Source organism: Peromyscus eremicus, chromosome 1, assembly GCF_949786415.1.
Source record: "Peromyscus eremicus chromosome 1, PerEre_H2_v1, whole genome shotgun sequence".
NCBI lineage: Eukaryota > Metazoa > Chordata > Mammalia > Rodentia > Cricetidae > Peromyscus > Peromyscus eremicus.
In genome coordinates, this window is record NC_081416.1 from 98,336,854 (window position 1) to 98,354,990 (window position 18,137).

Below are 18,137 nucleotides of genomic sequence, written 5' to 3' on the forward strand. Positions count from 1 at the left end.
AGCTTGAGTTTTCCTGCCTGGCCCACAGTCAGGACAAATCTCTCTCACCCGCCAGTCCCACAGCCGCTCAGACCCAAACAAGTAAACACAGAGACTTATATTGCTTACAAACTGTATGGTTGTGGCAGGCTTCTTGCTAACTGTTCTTATATCTTAAATTAATCTATTTCCATAAATCTATACCTTGCCACATGACTTGTGGCTTACCGGCATCTTCACATGCTGCTTGTCATAGTGGTGGCTGGCAGTGTCTCCCTCCACCTTCCTGTTTTCTCTGTTCTCCTCTCTGTTAGTCCCACCTATACTTCCTGCCTGGCCACTGGCCAATCAGTGTTTTATTTATTGACCAATCAGAGCAATTTGACATACAGACCATCCCACAGCAGTAACAGCCTTGGAACTTCCTGGAACTCACTCTGTAGACCAGGCTGGCCTCAAACTCACAGAGATCCACCTGCCTCTGCCTCCTGAGTGCTGGGATTAAAGGCGTGCGCCACCACAGTCTGGCTGAATTTAGTAATTTGTCTTCAGTCTTTTCTAGGAACCAATTTTTTTCTCTTTTGATTTTTTCACTTTCACATAATTAATTTATGTTCTAATCTTTACTATTTCCTTCCTTCTGGTAGCCTTGGGTTTAGTTTCCTCTGCTTGTTTCTTAAATTCCAAGTAAGGGTTGTTGATTTTTTTAGACAAGTTCTCACTATGTAGCCTTGGCTGCCATCACACTCAACTCTTTTTTGGTTTCTCTGTGTAGCCCTGGCTGTCCTGAAACTTGTTCTGTAGTCCAGACTGGCCTTGAACTCAGAGATTCTCCTGCCTCTGCCTCTGCCTCTGGAGTGCTGAAATTAAAGGTATGCACCACCACCTCCTGGCTTCAACTCTTTCTTTTTAAACTAAAAAATATCTCTATGTCTATACTTGTTTGTTGTATGCATTCTACTGCTCGATTGTCGGTCTGAGAACCAACTGTTGGAGCTGGTTCTTCCCTTCCATAGTGTGGATCTCAGGGACTGAACTCAAATCGTCATACTTGATAGCCAGCACCTTTACTGATATTTTTATTGCTGTTTAAAGCATGTTGGATTTAGCAGCCCACTGCCTCCTGGTTAAATTTCTGACCAAAAGTAAATAAATAAATAATAAACAAACAAACAAACAAACAAACAAATAAATAAATAAAAATAAAAAGTCTGCCCTCAGTGTTACTTTGGATCCTTACACCTGAGTTGTTTGTTTCTAGCTGCCTTCAAGATTCTTTGAGAAGTTCGAGTGTAAAGTGTAGTCCTACTGCTGTGGGATGGTCTGTATGTCAAATGTGTTGCTCTGATTGGTTAATAAATAAAACACTGATTGGCCAGTAGCCAGGCAGGAAGTATAGGTGGGACAAGCAGAGAGGAGAATGCTGGGAGGTGGAAGGCTGAGTCAGAGAGATGCTGCCAGCCGCCGCCATGACAAGCAAGATGTAAGGTACCGGTAAGCCACGAGCCATGTGGCAACTAATAGACTAATAGAAATGGGTTGATTTAAGATTTAAGAAGTTAGCAAGAAGCCTGCCACGGCCATACAGTTTGTAAACAATATGTCTCTGTGTGTTTACTTGGCTGTGGGACTGGCGGGTGAGAGAGATTTGTCCTCACTGTGGGCCAAGCAGGAAAACGCAAGCTACATCCTACTTTGTGTCTCTGTGGCTGTGATGAGCATCAGGACCAAGGCAAACAGGGAGGAGAGGGCTTGCTTCACACCCCAGGTCACAGTCATCAAGGAATGGAGACCTTGGGGATGGCTGCTTACTGGCTTGCTCCTGTGGCCTTCTTATACAACCCAGGGACGCCTGCCCATGGCTAGCATTGCCCACAGTGGGCGGGGCCCTCTCACATCAATCATCAAACAAGAAAACGGCCCACAGTCCAATCAGATGGAGGCAATGCCTCAATTCGGTTCCCTCTCTCCAGGTGACTAGTTTGTATCAACTTGACATAAACTAGTTAGTTCATAATGAGTTTATCTTACTTGCTGGGATTAGAGATGTCCATTGAACCTTTCATTTATATTCATGTCTTTCATCAAATTTGGGAAGTTTTCAGCCATTACTTCTTCTCTGTCTCCTCTCTGTTTTCTTTCCTGACAGGACTGAATGTAGCTCAGAATGGCCTCGAGCTCACTGTATAGTTGAGAGTGCACTTGAATGCCTGGTCCTCCTGCTTCCTCCTCCTGAGAGCTGAGATCTCAGGTGTTCATCACCACACTCCTTTATGTAGCCTAGTCTGGCCTTGAATCATGACCTTCCTGCCTCAGCCTCCTGAGTACTGGGATTGCAGGCATGTGTTATCTCGGGCTCGTGTGTGTGTGTGTGTGTGTGTGTGTGTGTGTGTGTGTGTGTGTGTGTATGTGTATGTGTTAGGGGTCAAATCCAGGGCCTTACTCATGCTAGGCAGGCACTTTAGCTCTGGGTTACATGCCTACCCTGATATTCACACTTTGTTCACACAGTATTTAACTTTATCTATGTCTTCCTTTGGTTATTTAAGTCTGTTATTTGAAAGATTTTACCTAGCTGGATGTGGTGGTGCATGCTTAAATCCAAGAAGGAAGGCTGAAGAGATGGCTCAGTGGTAAGTGTTTACTGCTCTGGGAGGGGTCCTGTGTTCGACTCCCGTCACCCACAAGGTCACACACAACCTTCTGTAACCCCAGTTTCAGTGGCTGACACCCTCTCTGCTTCCGTGAGCACAAGGCATGCACGTGGTGCACAGACAGACATGCAGGCAAAACATTCATACACATAAAATAAAAAATTAAGGAGATTCCAGAATAGGGAGGGTTGGGCTAGGAGCAGTACTGTTCAAGTTTGAGGACAGCCTAGGCTACAGAGTGAGTTGAAGGCCAGCCAGGTGTTAAGTAAACCCGCTATTATACCTTCTTCAGGGACGGCCTCTGCTGACTTACTTTCCTTTTTTGAATGGGACACAATGCCTGCCTGCTTTGCCTTGGGAATCTCTTCTCCTGGAGGTTTGTAAATTTTGACTGCTGCAGGCTGCCTCTATGACAAGGGTCAGCCTGAGTTTCTCCATCTCCATCACAAAAACGTTTCTGGGTGACAGTCTGACTATAAAGCCCAGTATAGCTTAGAACTGGCTCCACACATACTGGACAATCACACCACCAACTAAGCTACATCCCCAGTTTTTAAATTTTGTCAGATCTTGTTCAATGTTTTTCTCCTGTTAAATTTCATAAGACTTTATAATATTGAATAGGTAGCACACTGATACGGTTTAAAACTTGTCTAAAAAGTGAATATTTTGACATTTCCTTTCTACTGCTGTCCCTCAGATAGCCAACTGTCTCCCCTTTGTGTGGTGGATTATGAAAACCTGAGTAAATACACCCATCTGTTTGATGCAACTGAGATCCAAATGCTTTTTGTTCTCATCGCTTCCTGTACTGGTTGTGGTGGTCTGAATGAAATGTCCGCTATGTTCCAGATAATTTGAAGACTTGGCCCCCGGCTGGTGATACTTAGGTGTGGCCTTACCGGAGGAAAGCATCACTGGGGGTGGAGTTTGAGGTTTAAAAGCCTCTCACCATCCCAAGTTCATTCTCTGCTTCCTGTTTATGGTTGAAGATGTGACCTCTCACATGCAGTCGCAAGGCCTGCCTCCTTCCACCTTTCCTGGCAGGGATGGTGATGGACCCCACCGTCTAGAATCGTCAGCCCCAAATAAACCTTTTCTCCTATAAGCTGCCCTGGTCATGGTGTTTTGTCACAGCAACAGAAAATAGGCTGGTAGAATAAAGAGATTTTTTTTTTTTTAATATTCAGCTTTTATTTAGTCACTCACCAAATGCTAATAGGTTTTTACATCTGCCCTTTGGGTTTTCTAAATACAAAACTGTACATCAGAACAAGAGAATTTACTTTCTAACACTTATACCAATTTGGTATTTTCCCCTAGCTGCTTTCTCTGGAACCTTCTAAACAATGTCTTACTTCAGCCTTAAGAGACAGGGTTAGTATTTAAAAGCAAAACATTTATTAGTTGTTTTTTTTTTTTGGTGGTCTATCATTATATACAAATAATTTTCTTTTAACTCAGGGTTAAAGAAATCCCACTCAAAACTGCATACATTGATGTTTTATCTTGCACTTAAAAACCTTAATTTTGAAGTAGTTCTAAACTTACAGAAAAGTTGCAAAAATAATACAAAGAATTTCTGTATACCTTGCAGATTCCAAACGCCAACTGCAGCTTCTCCTCAGAGTGTGCAAGCATGCAGGGCAAACTAAGATTCCTGAAATGGCTCAAGTTGCCTTTGTATTTTCTAAAACTAAGGCCATTCTCTTCAATAATCATAATTATAAAAGGGGAACATTCTCCTTCCATAGCTGCCTAACACTTGCTGTTGATGTGGCAGGTTGATGGTTTTGCTGATACTAGGCAGCAGCAGCATGCCCTCATGAGACCAGTGTCTACAGTTCAACTCACTTGGAATTTCTGCATTTGGTCAGAGGTGAGACTGCGGTTCTTTCAGTCAGTTTTATCAAGTCTGAGTACATGTGGGTCTTTTATTTAGTTTGTTCCACGGGGTCTCACGTAGGTCAGGCTGGCCTCACAGTCACTTTCCAGGGATGATCCTCCGGCCTCCACCTCTCAAGTGCTGGGAGTACAAGAATGAGCCACTATGCCCCCCCCCCCCAAAAAAAAGACAAAGACACAGATAGCCCAGGCTGGCCTTGAGCTTGTAGCTGAGGATGACTCTAAACTCGTTCCAACCCTCCTACTGCCATAGGTACCATTGTTTCATCGAAGGAAGCCAAGTCAAGAACGCGAAGGGGGACCTCGAGGAAGGAATTGAAGCAGAGACGCAGAGGATCACCGCTTATTGGCTTTCTCATCCATCTTTGCTATACACCTGGCCCGCCTGCCCAGGGAGGCATTGCCCATACAAGGCTGGGTCCTCCTACCTAAATTTACAATTACAAACCGCCCCACGGACTCGCCCACTGGCAACCAAATGGAGGCAGCTCCTCCGTTGAGGTCCTCTTTTCCCAGGTGACTTGAGTTTGTGTCAAGTTGAAACTAACCAGCACATACATAAATATATATTTCAAAAGTTTAATTATGGGGGTGGGGAGATGGTTCAGTTCCTAGCACCTACGTGAAAAGCTCAATGTGGCGGCACATGCTTGTAACCACAGCACTGGCAAGGGAGGAAGGCAGCTCCCTGGCAGCCAGCTCAGCCTCCACCCCGAGAGATCCTGTCTCACAAACTAAGGGCCAATGGGATGGTTCAGCAGGTAAAGGTGCTCCTTTGCCTGTCTCTAAGACCTCTACATGCATGGCATGGCATATATGCCCTCATCCTTTCCACATACAAAGTAAGTAAAAATGTAATAATGCTAACAAAATGTAATGTACTAATAAAAACCCCAAGGCAAATGGCTACTGAGGAACACACCTGAGGCCGACCCCTGTCCTCTACACACCTCTCCCCCACATAAAAGTTTAATTAAAGTGCTTTTTGTACACCCTGGAGGCCCTGAGAGGGTGTTTTACACCTTGGACTTAGTTACAGACAGTATTGAGTCACCATGTAGGTGATCTGAAACCCGGGTCCTCTGAAAGAGCAGCCAGTGCTCTAACCACTGGGCTATCTCTCCAGCACATGAAGTGCCCTTCTTAAGACTTTACTATTCCTTTTCTGCTTCTTCCTCTTCTGTTTCTTTCCTTTTCTTCCTGTGTGGTATCAGACTGCCCTTAAGAGCAGTGGTTCTTAACCTGTGGGTTGTGACCCCTCTGGGGGTCAAATGGCCCTTTCACAGGGGTTGCCTAAGACCACCCTGCATATCTAATTCCAGGGTATAAAACACCCTCTTCTGGCCTCCAGGGTGCACATATGGTGCATATACATACATGCATGCAAAACACTAATACACAGAAATCTAAAAAAAAAAAAGGCTGCCACACATTACAGTATTAGATTGGACTGTAGGCACCAATTTGAACTCATGATTTTTTTTCATTACACAGATGAAGCGATAAAACCAGACATGTGTATGCATGTGTTAATAGACCTTTTAACTTCCTGGCCCATCTGCTGGGAGGGCCTGGGCACCACCGAGCACCCCTGGTGTCCAGATCTTCCTCTTGAAGCATCAACATTGGCTCACACAACAAAAGAAAGCGGGAGTCTTGGAGACATGGGAGCTGTGGTATGGAGACTGTGAGTGAGCCCTGAAGAGTCTGTGGTGCCAGAACACGAGGCTGCCAGAGGCCAAGCATGAAGGACCTCCCAGTGGCCAGGCAGGGCTGCACTGAGCAACACACTTCTCCTACGTGACAACCCACAGAATAAATTAGCATACACTACTGAATGAGGTAAAAGGTTTCTTTAGAACAGAATACCAATGAATAAATACAGGTGGATGAATAAGGAACAACAAAGTCTTCCTAACAACAGTAAAATGTCTGAGCCGAGACAGACACAACTCTAGGAAAAATTCTAGGCATGTGACATTTAAATAGCTTCAAGTATTTTCTAGAACATTTTCATCCTTTTACAACTTATTATTACTATTACTGGGTGTTGTGTGTGTGTGTGTGGGGGGGGTAGGGAAACTCATGTCACTGCATGTATGGAGGTCAGGGGACAATTTTTTTTTTTTTTTTTCCCCGAGACAGGGTTTCTCCATGTAGTTTTGGAGGCTGTCCTGGAACTCACTCTGTAGACCAGGCTGGCCTCAAACTCAGAGATCCGCCGGGCTCTGTCTCCCGAGTGCTGGGATTAAAGGCGTGCACCACCACCGCCCGGCCAGAGGACAATTTTTTAAAAGATTGTATTTATTTATTATTATACAGTATTCTGCCTGCACGCTAGAAGAGGGCACCAGATCTCATTACAGATGGTTGTGAGCCACCATGTGGTTGCTGGGACTTGAACTCAGGATCTCAGGATGAGCAGCCAGTGCTCTTAACCTCTGAGGCATCTCTCCAGCCCAGAGGACAATTATTTTGAAGTTGGTCTCTCCTTCCATCTTTATATGGGTTCCAGGGATTGAACTCAAATCATCAGGTTGTGCAGCAAGCTCCTTAACTTGCTGAGCCATATTATGCCCTCTCACTTTTTTTTTTTTTTTTTTTGACAGGGTCTCACTATGTAGCTCTAGCTGGCCTGGAGAACACGCTGTAGACCAGGCCAGTCTAGAATTCATAGAGATCTACTTGCTTGGCTCTTTTTATTTGGAGACAGGGTTTTACTATGTAGCCTAGATTGGTGTGGAACTCACTGTGTAGCAGAGGGTAGTCTTAAACTTGTGACAATCCTACCTCAATCTCCCAATTGCTGGGAGTCCAGGCATAAGCCAGTGTGTTTGGCTTGATTTCATTTCCAGGGGAAAATTCTATTTATATTTATACATATATTAATTTTTGTGGTGTTGGGAATCAAACCCAGGTCCTCATGCATGTTAGGCAAGGTCTACTACTGAGCTATACCCCAGCCTGAAAGTTTACAATTTTCCAGTCGAGAAGCCTTATACAGACAACCCTACCTCATGATTACAGTTAACAGGCCAGTGCCGGGAGGCAGCAGGGCAGATGGCTTCTGTGGTCACCTTGCCAAGAATGCAGACCTGTCTCATCAGTGACAACATTAGACAAATCCAAGCTGAAGGACTCTTTAAAAATGTCCAGATAGAAGAAGAGCGAGGAGGACACAGAAACTGCCTCAGGTAGATAGAGGGAAGGCAAGGGAAAGCAAAGTGCAATGTGGGGTTTCTGGGCAGGTCCTGGAGCTGAAAAGGGACACCAGAGGAAGGCTGGTGAACTCCAGATGCTGGCAGATGGGCAGGAGCATGTGGCAAGGCTCATTTCCTGGTCCTGGTTTTGCCATCACCCAAGGTTTTATGAGTCTGACATTAGGAGAGGCTGGGGAAAGGTATGAGAGTTTTACCTTTTTTGGGGGAGGATAATTTTCTAAGTCTAAACAACTTCAAAATAAAAAAGAGAATACAATTATTGAGGTAGAGAGCAGCAGGCTGCCGGACAGGCTAGGTGGTGCCACCCAGAGCTGTGATCATGCCTGGCTTGACCATCTTGTCATGGCATTCTTCTATGACCCACGGCACTCACTGCCTTCAGCGCCATCTCCGCATCCCGACAGAAGCGAGTTAACACGCAGGAGGGTCTACTCAAACCCTGTAGGTAACAGTGGCAACTGGTGGCTTCCGCAGATGATGCAGACTTGTCAGGTCTGCTGTGTCCTGCCCAGCTGTCCATAACGGGCACGCCACGCTGAGTTATCAGCAGGCGTATTCCAGACTCACCTGCCTGGGGAGCAGTTAAGGGATGGCTGAGGCACCCTCCATGTCCACCTGCATGGAGTCTGACCCCAACCTTACTCCCATATAGTTTTCCAGTACCTGTATTGCTAGCCTGCTGAATGAGCCCTCCTCAGAGCTGAGTTTGGTCACCAGGGATCACGGTCCCATCCCAGAGGAAGGCAGGAAAAGGAACCACTCAGACCTATGGGTGCCCTACACTGGCTTAGTCGTAAGGCTTGACTCCAGGGTGGTTATGATAAAGACTTGTAGGGCGTGGGAAAGAGACAGCTGTAGAATAAACTAATGAGCCACCATGCTTGGGGCTCTTGCCTTCCTCCACTCCATGGGGACATCATGGGGATGAGCTGCATTAGCACAGCAGAGGTGGCATACCACAGCCTGGTCCCCCCTGTCTTCTTCCAGCCAGCCTTGTTTTCTGTTGTCATGCTTCTGAGCTCCTGGCAACATGTTCATGTTCTAGTGACAGCATGGAATTGAGTCCACACCGAGTGCAGACCAGGCCTTCCGGTTCTTTGCCTTGGAGATCATAACAGACTATGAACCTCACAACCCAGAAGGCAGGGGAGGGCACCAGGCCTTGGGGAGGCATGAGGGGATGGTAGGTCAGTTGCCATGCCACAGCAAGGGGCCTTTATTAGATGTTCAGGGTACATACAGGCAGGTGGATGCTAGATGGTGTAGCACACCTTCTCAGGGTGGAGTGGTGCCTGGATGTCCAGTTTGCGGGTCTTGCTGTCCTTATCAATGATCTCCAGACGCAGTGTGGGTGGTGGACGCTTCTCAGCCTCGGGTGAGGGCAGCTCAGGGCTCTTGAGGAGGTGCTTGTCCGAGTCCTCCACGGTGATGCGCAGGGTGCAGCCCCCTGGTAGAAGGTCCTGCTCATAGGCTGCTGCCAGCTGGTTTACCACACGGCGCTCTACCTGCAGGTAGTGGAAGGTGACATGGCCGTTACTGCCTTGGCCTGCACCTGACCTATAGCCTGAGCCAGGAGCTGGCCTCTGTCACTTACTGTTTGGGCAAGTCAGAAACCTCGGAGTCTCAGTTTTCACTTGCAAATTGGGCTTAATGGCAACCAGCTCACCAGTGACTGCTAAAGGCTCCATAATGTTAGTTCTTGAGTCTCTCAGCCCAGGTCCTTCTAATGAGGGTTCATACTTATTCACCCTGCTTAGAGACTAGTGTTGTGTTTTGTTTTTTGAGACAAAGTTTCTCCCTGTAACCCTAGACGTCCTGGAACTTGCTCTGTAGACCAGGCTGGCCTCAAACTCAGAGATCAGCCTGCCTCTGCCTTCCAAGTGCTGGGATTAAAGGCGTGTACCCTACATCCTGGCTAGAGACTAGTTTTAATTGATCACCTTTTATTTTTAGTTCTGAAGGGGCTTCTGTTCACTGTTGGTGTGGATAATTCCAGCGGCTGAACTACATGGAGACCACCTGAGCCTGAAAGTTGGGGCTGGGGGGACCACGGAGGAAGGTGTAGAGGTACCATGCTGGTCTCAGGTCTCTGTGCTCACCTCATGTTTGATGGAGCGGGCGCCATAGTGGACATTGTAGCCATCAACCAACACATCTGCCACCTCGCGGTCCCACAGGAGTGTGATGTTGTGCCTCTGCTTGGCCTGAAGTAGGTCAGAGAGAGGCCTGTCTGCATGTTGCCTAGTACCTTCCAGCTCTAGGAGGCACATTGCTCCATGGGGGCCTTGAGAGACTGGGCCCCCAGGACCACTGGCCACACACCACCTTTAAGGGCAGGAATCATTTTAAGAGTTCCAGATCTCTTATCCCCACCCATGGGCAGTCAGTTCTCTTACTCTCTTGGCCCAGAAGTTCAGTTCCTTGTTGACCAGCTGGATGAGCTCTGAGTGGCAGAAAGGGAGAAAGTAGACGATCTCATTGATCCGTCCCAGAAACTCATCTCTCCGGAAGTGAGCCTGCAGAGCCAGGTGAAAGTGGAGGCACTCAGTGATGGTGGGGAAGCTTCTGGACCAACGGGGAAGACAAGGACTTCCATATTTCTGGAGGGGTTCCTCTGTCCCCAAGCCCCAGCAGGAGGCCAAAAGAAACACTCACTTTCAGGATGGGGCGGATCACATTCTCCTTAAAGTTCTTTGAGATGGTGATCTTGTCACTAATCTGGACGTCCCCTGTCAAGACAGATCATAAAATATTACCCATCACACTCAGGACCTCTGGGGCTCTGTCAGCCCCATGGAAGAGCCCTGGGCTTGCTGTTGGGTACATGTAGCCAGTCTAAGGTCCTGGGCCTTGTCTTGAGTGCCTCAGCTAACTTCTGAGGCCCTCTGGCTCGCAGATGACACAAACCACAAGCTCAGGTTTGGTTGGGTTGAGGCAGAAGACTCAGGATAAAGACCTGAGCTCTGACTCAGCAAAGAGGGTCAAGGGTTCCCCTGAGGAGAAAGGCAGCTGCAGCCTCTCTCTGATGCCATCTCCAAGACCCTTATACGTGAGGCCTTGCCCACTTCCATAATGGCTGACCTGATGTCTCCTCAGAGTTTCTGTTGAGTGTGTATCTCTCTAGTCCCTAGGCCTGGGTGGTGGGTCTGAAGCCACCCTGTAAACCAGTGGGCCCAGGCTTTACTGAAGGAGGGAGGGGGCACTCTCTCCTGTCCCCACGACTGTCTCGGATGATACCTACTTTCTGCTCTAAGGATCCCAATTCCACTTCTGTCCCCAGTATGCCAGTGGTCAGATCACCTCCCTGGACACCCCAGGCCACACATCATACCAAGGTTCTCAGCAATTCGATTTCGGCTCATCTCCAAAGCTTCCTGCCTCAGCTGCAGTGCATGCTGGGCGATCTCATCACTGGCTACATTGGAAGTCATGATGAAGATGGCATCCTTGCAATCAATGGTCTTCCCCTTGCCATCTGTCAGGCGGCCCTGGTAAGGATGAGGGATGGGATGTTTAAGAGGCTGGTAGCTGGGTAGGCTCCATCAGACAGCTGTTTCCCAGAGCCCTGTGCTGTTGCCTCCTACTCTAAGCTCTCTGAGCATAGGACTCACATCCAGACAATGGCTTTACCAACTGAGGCCTCCAGGGGAGGTGCACCTGCTTCTGGAACCTCAGGGCACCTAGCATTCCTGGTTTCCAGTGGCCAGTCTGACTCCCAACCAAGCACACTTCCTTTGGAGGTCTACTCTGGGTAGGAATTCTCTGAGCCTTGTCACGATCCTGGTCTATCGGGTCGGTGAGACCAGGAAACCAACGATGATGATGAAGGGAAGCCTGGGAGGGAAGTGTGGAAGTGCAAGGAGGGAATCTTAGAGTTGAATGTGAGGACCAGAAGAGGTCACTGGTGGAAGAGCTTCAGGAAGCCATGCTGGGCAAATGGTCAGATAGCTGTTATTCGTTAGACAGCTCTCATTTCTACATTTTCTTTTCTTCTTTCTTTTGCCCTTCTTTCTTTCCTTCCTTCCTTCCTTTCTTTTTCCCTCTCTCTCTCCTCTCTCTCCTCTCTCTCTCTCCTCTCTCTCTCTCTCTCTCTCTCTCTCTCTCTCTCTCTCTCTCTCTCTCTCTCTCTCTCTCCCTCCCTCCCTCCCTCCCTCCCTCCCTCCAGACAATATGTAGCTCTGGAACTCACTATGTGGACCAAGCTGGCTTCAAACTCACAGAGATCCATTTGCTTCTGCCTTCCAAGTGCTGGGATTAAAGGCATATGCCACTGTGCCTGGCTCTTTTTGATCCATAGTATATACTATGCACGTGTGGGTACCTGTCGAAGTCAGAAGAGGGCACTGGATCTTCTGAGCGGGAGTTACAGGTGGTTGTGAGCCACATGACATGGCTGCTAGGAACTGAAAAGCAAGCACTCTTGGCCATTGCCTCTCTAGCTTTTCTCTCTCTCTTCCTACCTATCCATCTCTTATTTAATGAGACAGGGTCCCATGTAGGCAAGCCTAGCTTCATACTTATTGTGTAGCTGATGACGATCTTGAACTCTTGATCGTCCTGCCTCCATCTCCCTGGTGCTGGTATTACAGGTGTGTGCCACCAGGTTCAGCTTATCTACCTTTGGAGCCATCCTCTATCCTGGCAGAGCAAGAGATGGTGAGGTTCTTCCTTTAAGCACTTTAGGAAATTTTCTTGGAATGTTTAGTTCTTTCCAGAAGTGACACTGAGGAAGCCATCTCTCCTAGAGACAGGTACGCCAAGAATAGGAACAGGAACAAATGGAAGAAACAGAAGAATAAAAGCACAGTGTTCTGAAAGGCACCAGGTGAAGGGAGCAGAGGCCTGGTCATACAGCAAACCTCCAGGTCATCTGTACAACAACAATGGACAGTTGACAGCATTGAGCGGGGCCTCACTGAGAGGAATCAGTGTAGTGGCAAGGGTACCACTTCCGTCACCCCAGTGCTCCACTGCATCCATCTGCCAGAACGGAGCTCCTCTGGGTAGAGGCCAGGCTGCTCATCACTGTCCAGGGCCAGTGTCTGGCCCAGGTGTCCAGCACTCACTTGCTGATTGCTGATTTTTTTTCTTTCTTTTTTTTTTTTTTTGAGACAGGGTTTCTCTGCATAGTTTTGGTGCCTGTCCTGGATCTTGTTCTTTAGATTCACGCCGGCCTTGAACTCACAGAGATCCACCTGGCTTTGCTGGGATTAAAGGTGTGCACCACCACTGCCTGGCATGATTGCTTGAATCTTTACAGCCACAAAGAACTCAAGCTCGGAGATTAGCAACCTGTTTATAGTCTTGCAGCTAGAATATAGGACAAGAGAGACAAACTGACTCCAGAGCTCTGCCTTCTCTGCACCAGGCTACACAGCATCCCAAGGGTGCCTCATGCTTTCCTCCCGGCTTTCCTTCTAGGCCAAACTTAGTTTGAATCCTTTGCTTCTTCCTGGAGACAAGTGTGAGGAAGAGGGAGATAATCTTTGCCTGAGGTTGTCTGAGGTATGACAGAGCTAGAGAACATGGCCCTGGGGACAGATCACCAAACCACGGTGGGCTCCTGCCCTTGCCTAAACCTGTCACCATGCTTAGGTCAAACTTTCTTTCCCCTTCCTTGATGGCACCAGAATGAAGCAAGGATAGTCTTTGCTTCTAAAGTCCATGCAGCCTTTAATCCCAGCACTCGGGAGGCAGAGCCAGGCGGATCTCTGTGAGTTCGAGGCCAGTCTGGGCTACCAAGTGAGTTCCAGGAAAAGGCGCAAAGCTACACAGAGAAACCCTGTCTTGAAAAACAAAACAAAACAATAAAGTCCATGCAGAGGCAAGAATCCCCAGTGCTGGGCATGCTTTCCAGGCTTGCTGTGCCTGGCCCTCCCTCCAAAGGGGCACAGCCCTCCACCTTTTGGAGTGGGTCACCCTGCTGTCCTTGCTTTGGGGTGGAAAAGGGAAGCAGGGAGGCCCTTGCGCTCTTTGCTCTTGCCCCTGCTCTCTGGCTCTAACACAACAGAATCAGTGGGGAAGAGCTTGAACTTGGAGCCAAGTCCGGGTGCTTGTGGGACATGACCAAGCATGTGCACTCGGCACTTCACTTTGTGTGTTCCACACTGGCCTCTGAGGACTGGGTTCATGCATTGCTGTCCTGGACAAAGCAATAATCAGCAGCAATTTCAATCGGAGAGACCAAAGCTCTGCTCCTAACTGGGCCTCAGGATGGTCCTAGGTGGACGAGGGAAGCAGTAGCAGTGCACAACTGACCCAAGGGTGACTGTCACATTCACCTGTTTCCTTGGCAATTAAGATGTGCTCCAAAGACGAAGCTGTCCTTGTCAGCTGTCCTGGCTGGGGTGCAAATCTCACCCCAGGGTTATGGGCTGCTGCCTGTCTGCCCTGCCAATACTGAGGGTTCAAATCCTTCTGAGTACTTAATGAGAGGAGGAGATAGGCTTTTCTGGGATTTCTGCACTGGGCTATAAGTGCTGTATCCACTGGAGATAACCCTAGTATTCATGGTGCTTTGGCGACAGCCATAGAATTCTTGATTTTCTCAGTGCAGTTATAGTTCAGGGACTTCCATCACCCCAAAGTCTGAATCACGTGCCCTTCTAACTGCTGCACTTGTTACTTCCCCCAGCATAGCAGCTACCTCAGGTGTCCTGTCCACTCCGCTCATCATTAACACCCAGGCTGTGCCCCTTCTGTCCTGCACAATGCTTCATGAATAAACACATGAGCTACAATATACACTGTGGATTGCCTACCACTGCAGTGACTCCCTCTTTGAACCTTCTCTGATCCGTGCCAGGTTTGCAGTTCAGTCCCTCACTGGTTCTGTGCCACAGAAACCTGCTTAGGTCGACGTGGCACCCTTTGGAGGCCTCTGTTAGCCTCTGTGCTGAAAGAATCAAGATTGTGACTTTTGGACAGAGCATTCCTAAGTTCTGGAGTATCTATGGGCTGGCTCACAGGCATCACGTTCTCAGCAACTGCCATTCCCCAGGTGCATCTTCCTACAGATGGGGTCTATATCTGCTGCCTGACCTGCAGATTTCTTTGCTTTAGCTTATGGCTCAGCCATGTGATTACCCTGGCCAGAAATCGGCTCATGTGGGCACCTCCCTCTCCTCATAGGCAAATGTCTAGGGGTTCTCTGCATCCCATAGAACCTGCTTTAGACTAAGCTGCTGCAGCTACAGATGGATTCTTCAGGTGTCTCCTCACTGGGTCTCCTTTGCAGACCTGCCTTTAAGGTCTTTGTAGAGTGAAAATCTAACCCTGTTGCTTAAAGATCTTTCAAGTGTTCCTTATTCTCTGTAGGATAAATCTATATCCTTGCCTGCTTTAAATATTATTTGAGGTGTGTGTGTGTGTGTGTGTGTGTGTGTGTGTGTGTGTGTGTGCGCGCACGTACGCAGGATGGAACCCAGGACCTGCAGCATGCTAGGCAAGTGCTCTACCTCTGAGGCTCCTTCCTAGCTGTGTGTCCCTTGGTGACCTCATCTGTCCCACTCTGCTCCTGCTTCCTGTCTGACAGCACTGGAGAAGAGCTGTAGATCCCTGGGGCTCTGTGGTGTCAGCTTTCCTCTTGCAGTCCTTCTCTGCGTTCACCTCATAAACACATGCTCGCACACACATTTCATCCCAGCACTTGGGAGGTAGAGACAGGTGGGTCTCTGAGTTTGAGACCAGCCTGGTCTAAAGAGCAAGTTCCAGGACAGCCAAGACTACACAGAGAAACCCCACCTCAAAAAACCACAATTATAGTTAGTCAGCAGAGCATTTTCTGGCTTGGAGGGCTTGGGGCGATGACTGAGGTGCTCCAGTCAAAGTCCCATCACAAACCCGCAGGCTGGGCTGCATGTTGGAGGAAGGAATTAGTATCAGCAGCTTCCTAAAAGGTCTGCAGTGGAACCCTGTGGCAGGACAGAGGTGGACTGGCTTTCATGGGAGGTATTAGCATGTTCTAGTTGGGCTGATTGTCAGCAGCCACTTTACCTCTCTTGGGGCCAAGAAGGCCACCATATGAATCTGTGTAGGAAGGCCAGAGGCCAAACAGGCTGCCAGCTTGCCCCCCTGAGCTGTGCTCGCCTCTCCTCAAATGCTTCCTTACAGATTGGCCTCCTTCTGGCCCTAGACAATGGCAGTCATGTAGCCTGCAAGCTTTGGAATGACCTCCCTGGGCTAACCACCTTTACCTCTGTGTCACTGTGAGGATGGGAAGAATTGATACATGTGCATTTCTTAGAACGGTCTGTGGTAGCACACAAAGTACAAAATCTCCAACTAGTAAGTACCTGCCCCCTTTCTACCCGCTTCGTAGGTAGCTCAGTTGGCGGGTGTGGGTGTGATCCACAGCTGAGCTCTTGAATCCCACCAACAGGTGTGATCCACAGCTGAGCTCCTGTATCCCACCAACAGGTGTGATCCACAGCTGAGCACCTGAATCCCACCAACAGGTGTGATCCACAGCTGAGCTCCTGAATCCCACCAACAGGTGTGATCCACAGCTGAGCTCCTGAATCCCACCAACAGGTGTGATCCACAGCTGAGCTCCTGAATCCCACCAACAGGTGTGATCCACAGCTGAGCACCTGAATCCCACCAACAGGTGTGATCCACAGCTGAGCTCCTGAATCCGACCGACAGGCCCCAAGTACATGTGTGACTGGCCTTCCTCCTCTCAGGCCAGCTGACTGGGAAGAGCAGCCAGCGCACCTGGGGAAAAGGCAACTCTGGGCCAGCTGGAAAGGCTGGTGCAGCTGGTGGGGACATTTGGATCCTGTGACTTGGGGCCTAAACTGTTACTTGCTCTCGGAGAGTCTCTCCCTGTGCCTCATGTGACATGGGAAGCAAAACAAATCTTCATTTTCCCAAAGCTGGAGGGGACCAAAGACATGGTGCTAGCTAGTACAGCTCTTAGCGAGAGAAAAGGTCCTCATCTCCACTCAGCCCTTGGTCCTCACAGTCTTCTGGAAGGGCAGGGACCCTGGAACAGGTAGAGCCTGTCCTCTGCTATGAGGACCAGTCACCACTCGGGCTCAAGGAGACAGAGGAGAGCTGGCTCAGGGTCACACGGATCCACAGTCCAACACCCCCCCCCCCCCCTTAAGGTTTCTCTGTTTACCAGACCTGGCTGATCTAGAACTCACTCTGTAGCCCAGGCTGGCCTCGAACCCAGAGATCCACCTGTCTCTGCCTCCCAAGTGCTGGGATTAAAGGCGTGCGCCACCACTGCCCGGCTTCAACCCTGTTTTTTCACAGAAGCTCTGTAGCCACACAGTTTTCGTTTATACCTTCTCTGAACTTTGGTATTTTTGTCTGTAAAAAAAATGAGCTAATTTCTTCCTGCCTATCACAGTACCAGCAGTGATGTCTGTTAAATCTTTACTAGAGGGCCACATCACATCAAATGCACTGAGGAGAGCAAGTTCTCATTTATAGCTCATCTTGTCTATTTGGAGGGACTGCCCATTTGTAGGGAGATGGGCACTATGAACAACAGTAATATCACTTCATTAGTAATAATGTGACTGGAATTAAAAAGAACTCGTGCAGGCCTGGAAAGCTGGCTCAGCAGTTCAGAGCACTGGCTGCTTGTCCAGAGGACCTAGGTTTGATTCCCAGAACTCACACGGTAGTTACCATCTGTAACTCCAGCCCTGGGGGATCTGATGCCCTCTTCTGGCCTCTGTAGGCAACATGCACGCATGCACACACGCACACACCCATACACACACACACACACACACACACACACACACACACACACACACGCAAGATTGCAACCTCCTTGTTTGTCACTGATATCTAGAGATGAGGAGTAACGGTCACAAAGTCAGTAAGGAGCAGGGCTAGACCTAACATTCCATGCCTACCCCATGGCACCTGTAGGAGGCAGCCTGGGAGACCATGAAGTCTAGTTGGTTTCCCTTCAAGTGCCTCACCTGGGCCCTGCCCAGAGAGGGGATGGAGTCATGTTTTCCAAGTAACTGAGTATAGATGGGAGGAGGGGAGCAGTAAACAGAGGATCAACCAGACAGGCTCTGGGCCCTAGGCTCCTATTGCCCGCAGCCCCCTTAATGCTGTGTCCCTACTACTCCATCTTGGCTCAGCCTGCTTTACCTCATCAAACAGCTGCAGCATAATGGTGAGCACATCTGGATGGGCCTTGTCCACTTCATCGAAGAGGACTACTGCATTGGGGCACTGCTTCAGCTTCTTGGTCAACTGGCCACCCTCCTCATGGCCGATGTAGCCTGGCGGAGACCCAATAAACTTGGCTACCTGGTGTAGGGCAAGGACATGTTAGGAAGGTCTTCACCCCCCACTGAGACAGGGTTCTCTGTATAGCTTTGTATTGCTCTGTAGACCAGGCTGG

At 48.8% G+C, this 18,137-nt stretch overlaps 1 protein-coding gene across 2 annotated transcripts in view; it reads right to left on the reverse strand.

The window, feature by feature from the left end:
- Positions 1–8,947: 8,947 nt before the first annotated feature.
- The window catches only part of Clpb (ClpB family mitochondrial disaggregase), a 125,972-nt gene continuing 116,782 nt past the window's right edge, over positions 8,948–18,137 (reverse strand). For both annotated transcript variants that reach the window (XM_059270237.1, XM_059270247.1), the window contains 6 exons: positions 17,882–18,043; positions 11,091–11,247; positions 10,415–10,488; positions 10,156–10,275; positions 9,859–9,963; positions 8,948–9,264 (listed from right to left, as the gene is read on the reverse strand). In XM_059270237.1, coding sequence (XP_059126220.1) covers positions 9,013–9,264; positions 9,859–9,963; positions 10,156–10,275; positions 10,415–10,488; positions 11,091–11,247; positions 17,882–18,043 — 870 coding nt within the window. In that variant the 3' untranslated portion in view covers positions 8,948–9,012. The remainder of the gene's footprint in view (positions 9,265–9,858; positions 9,964–10,155; positions 10,276–10,414; positions 10,489–11,090; positions 11,248–17,881; positions 18,044–18,137) is intronic.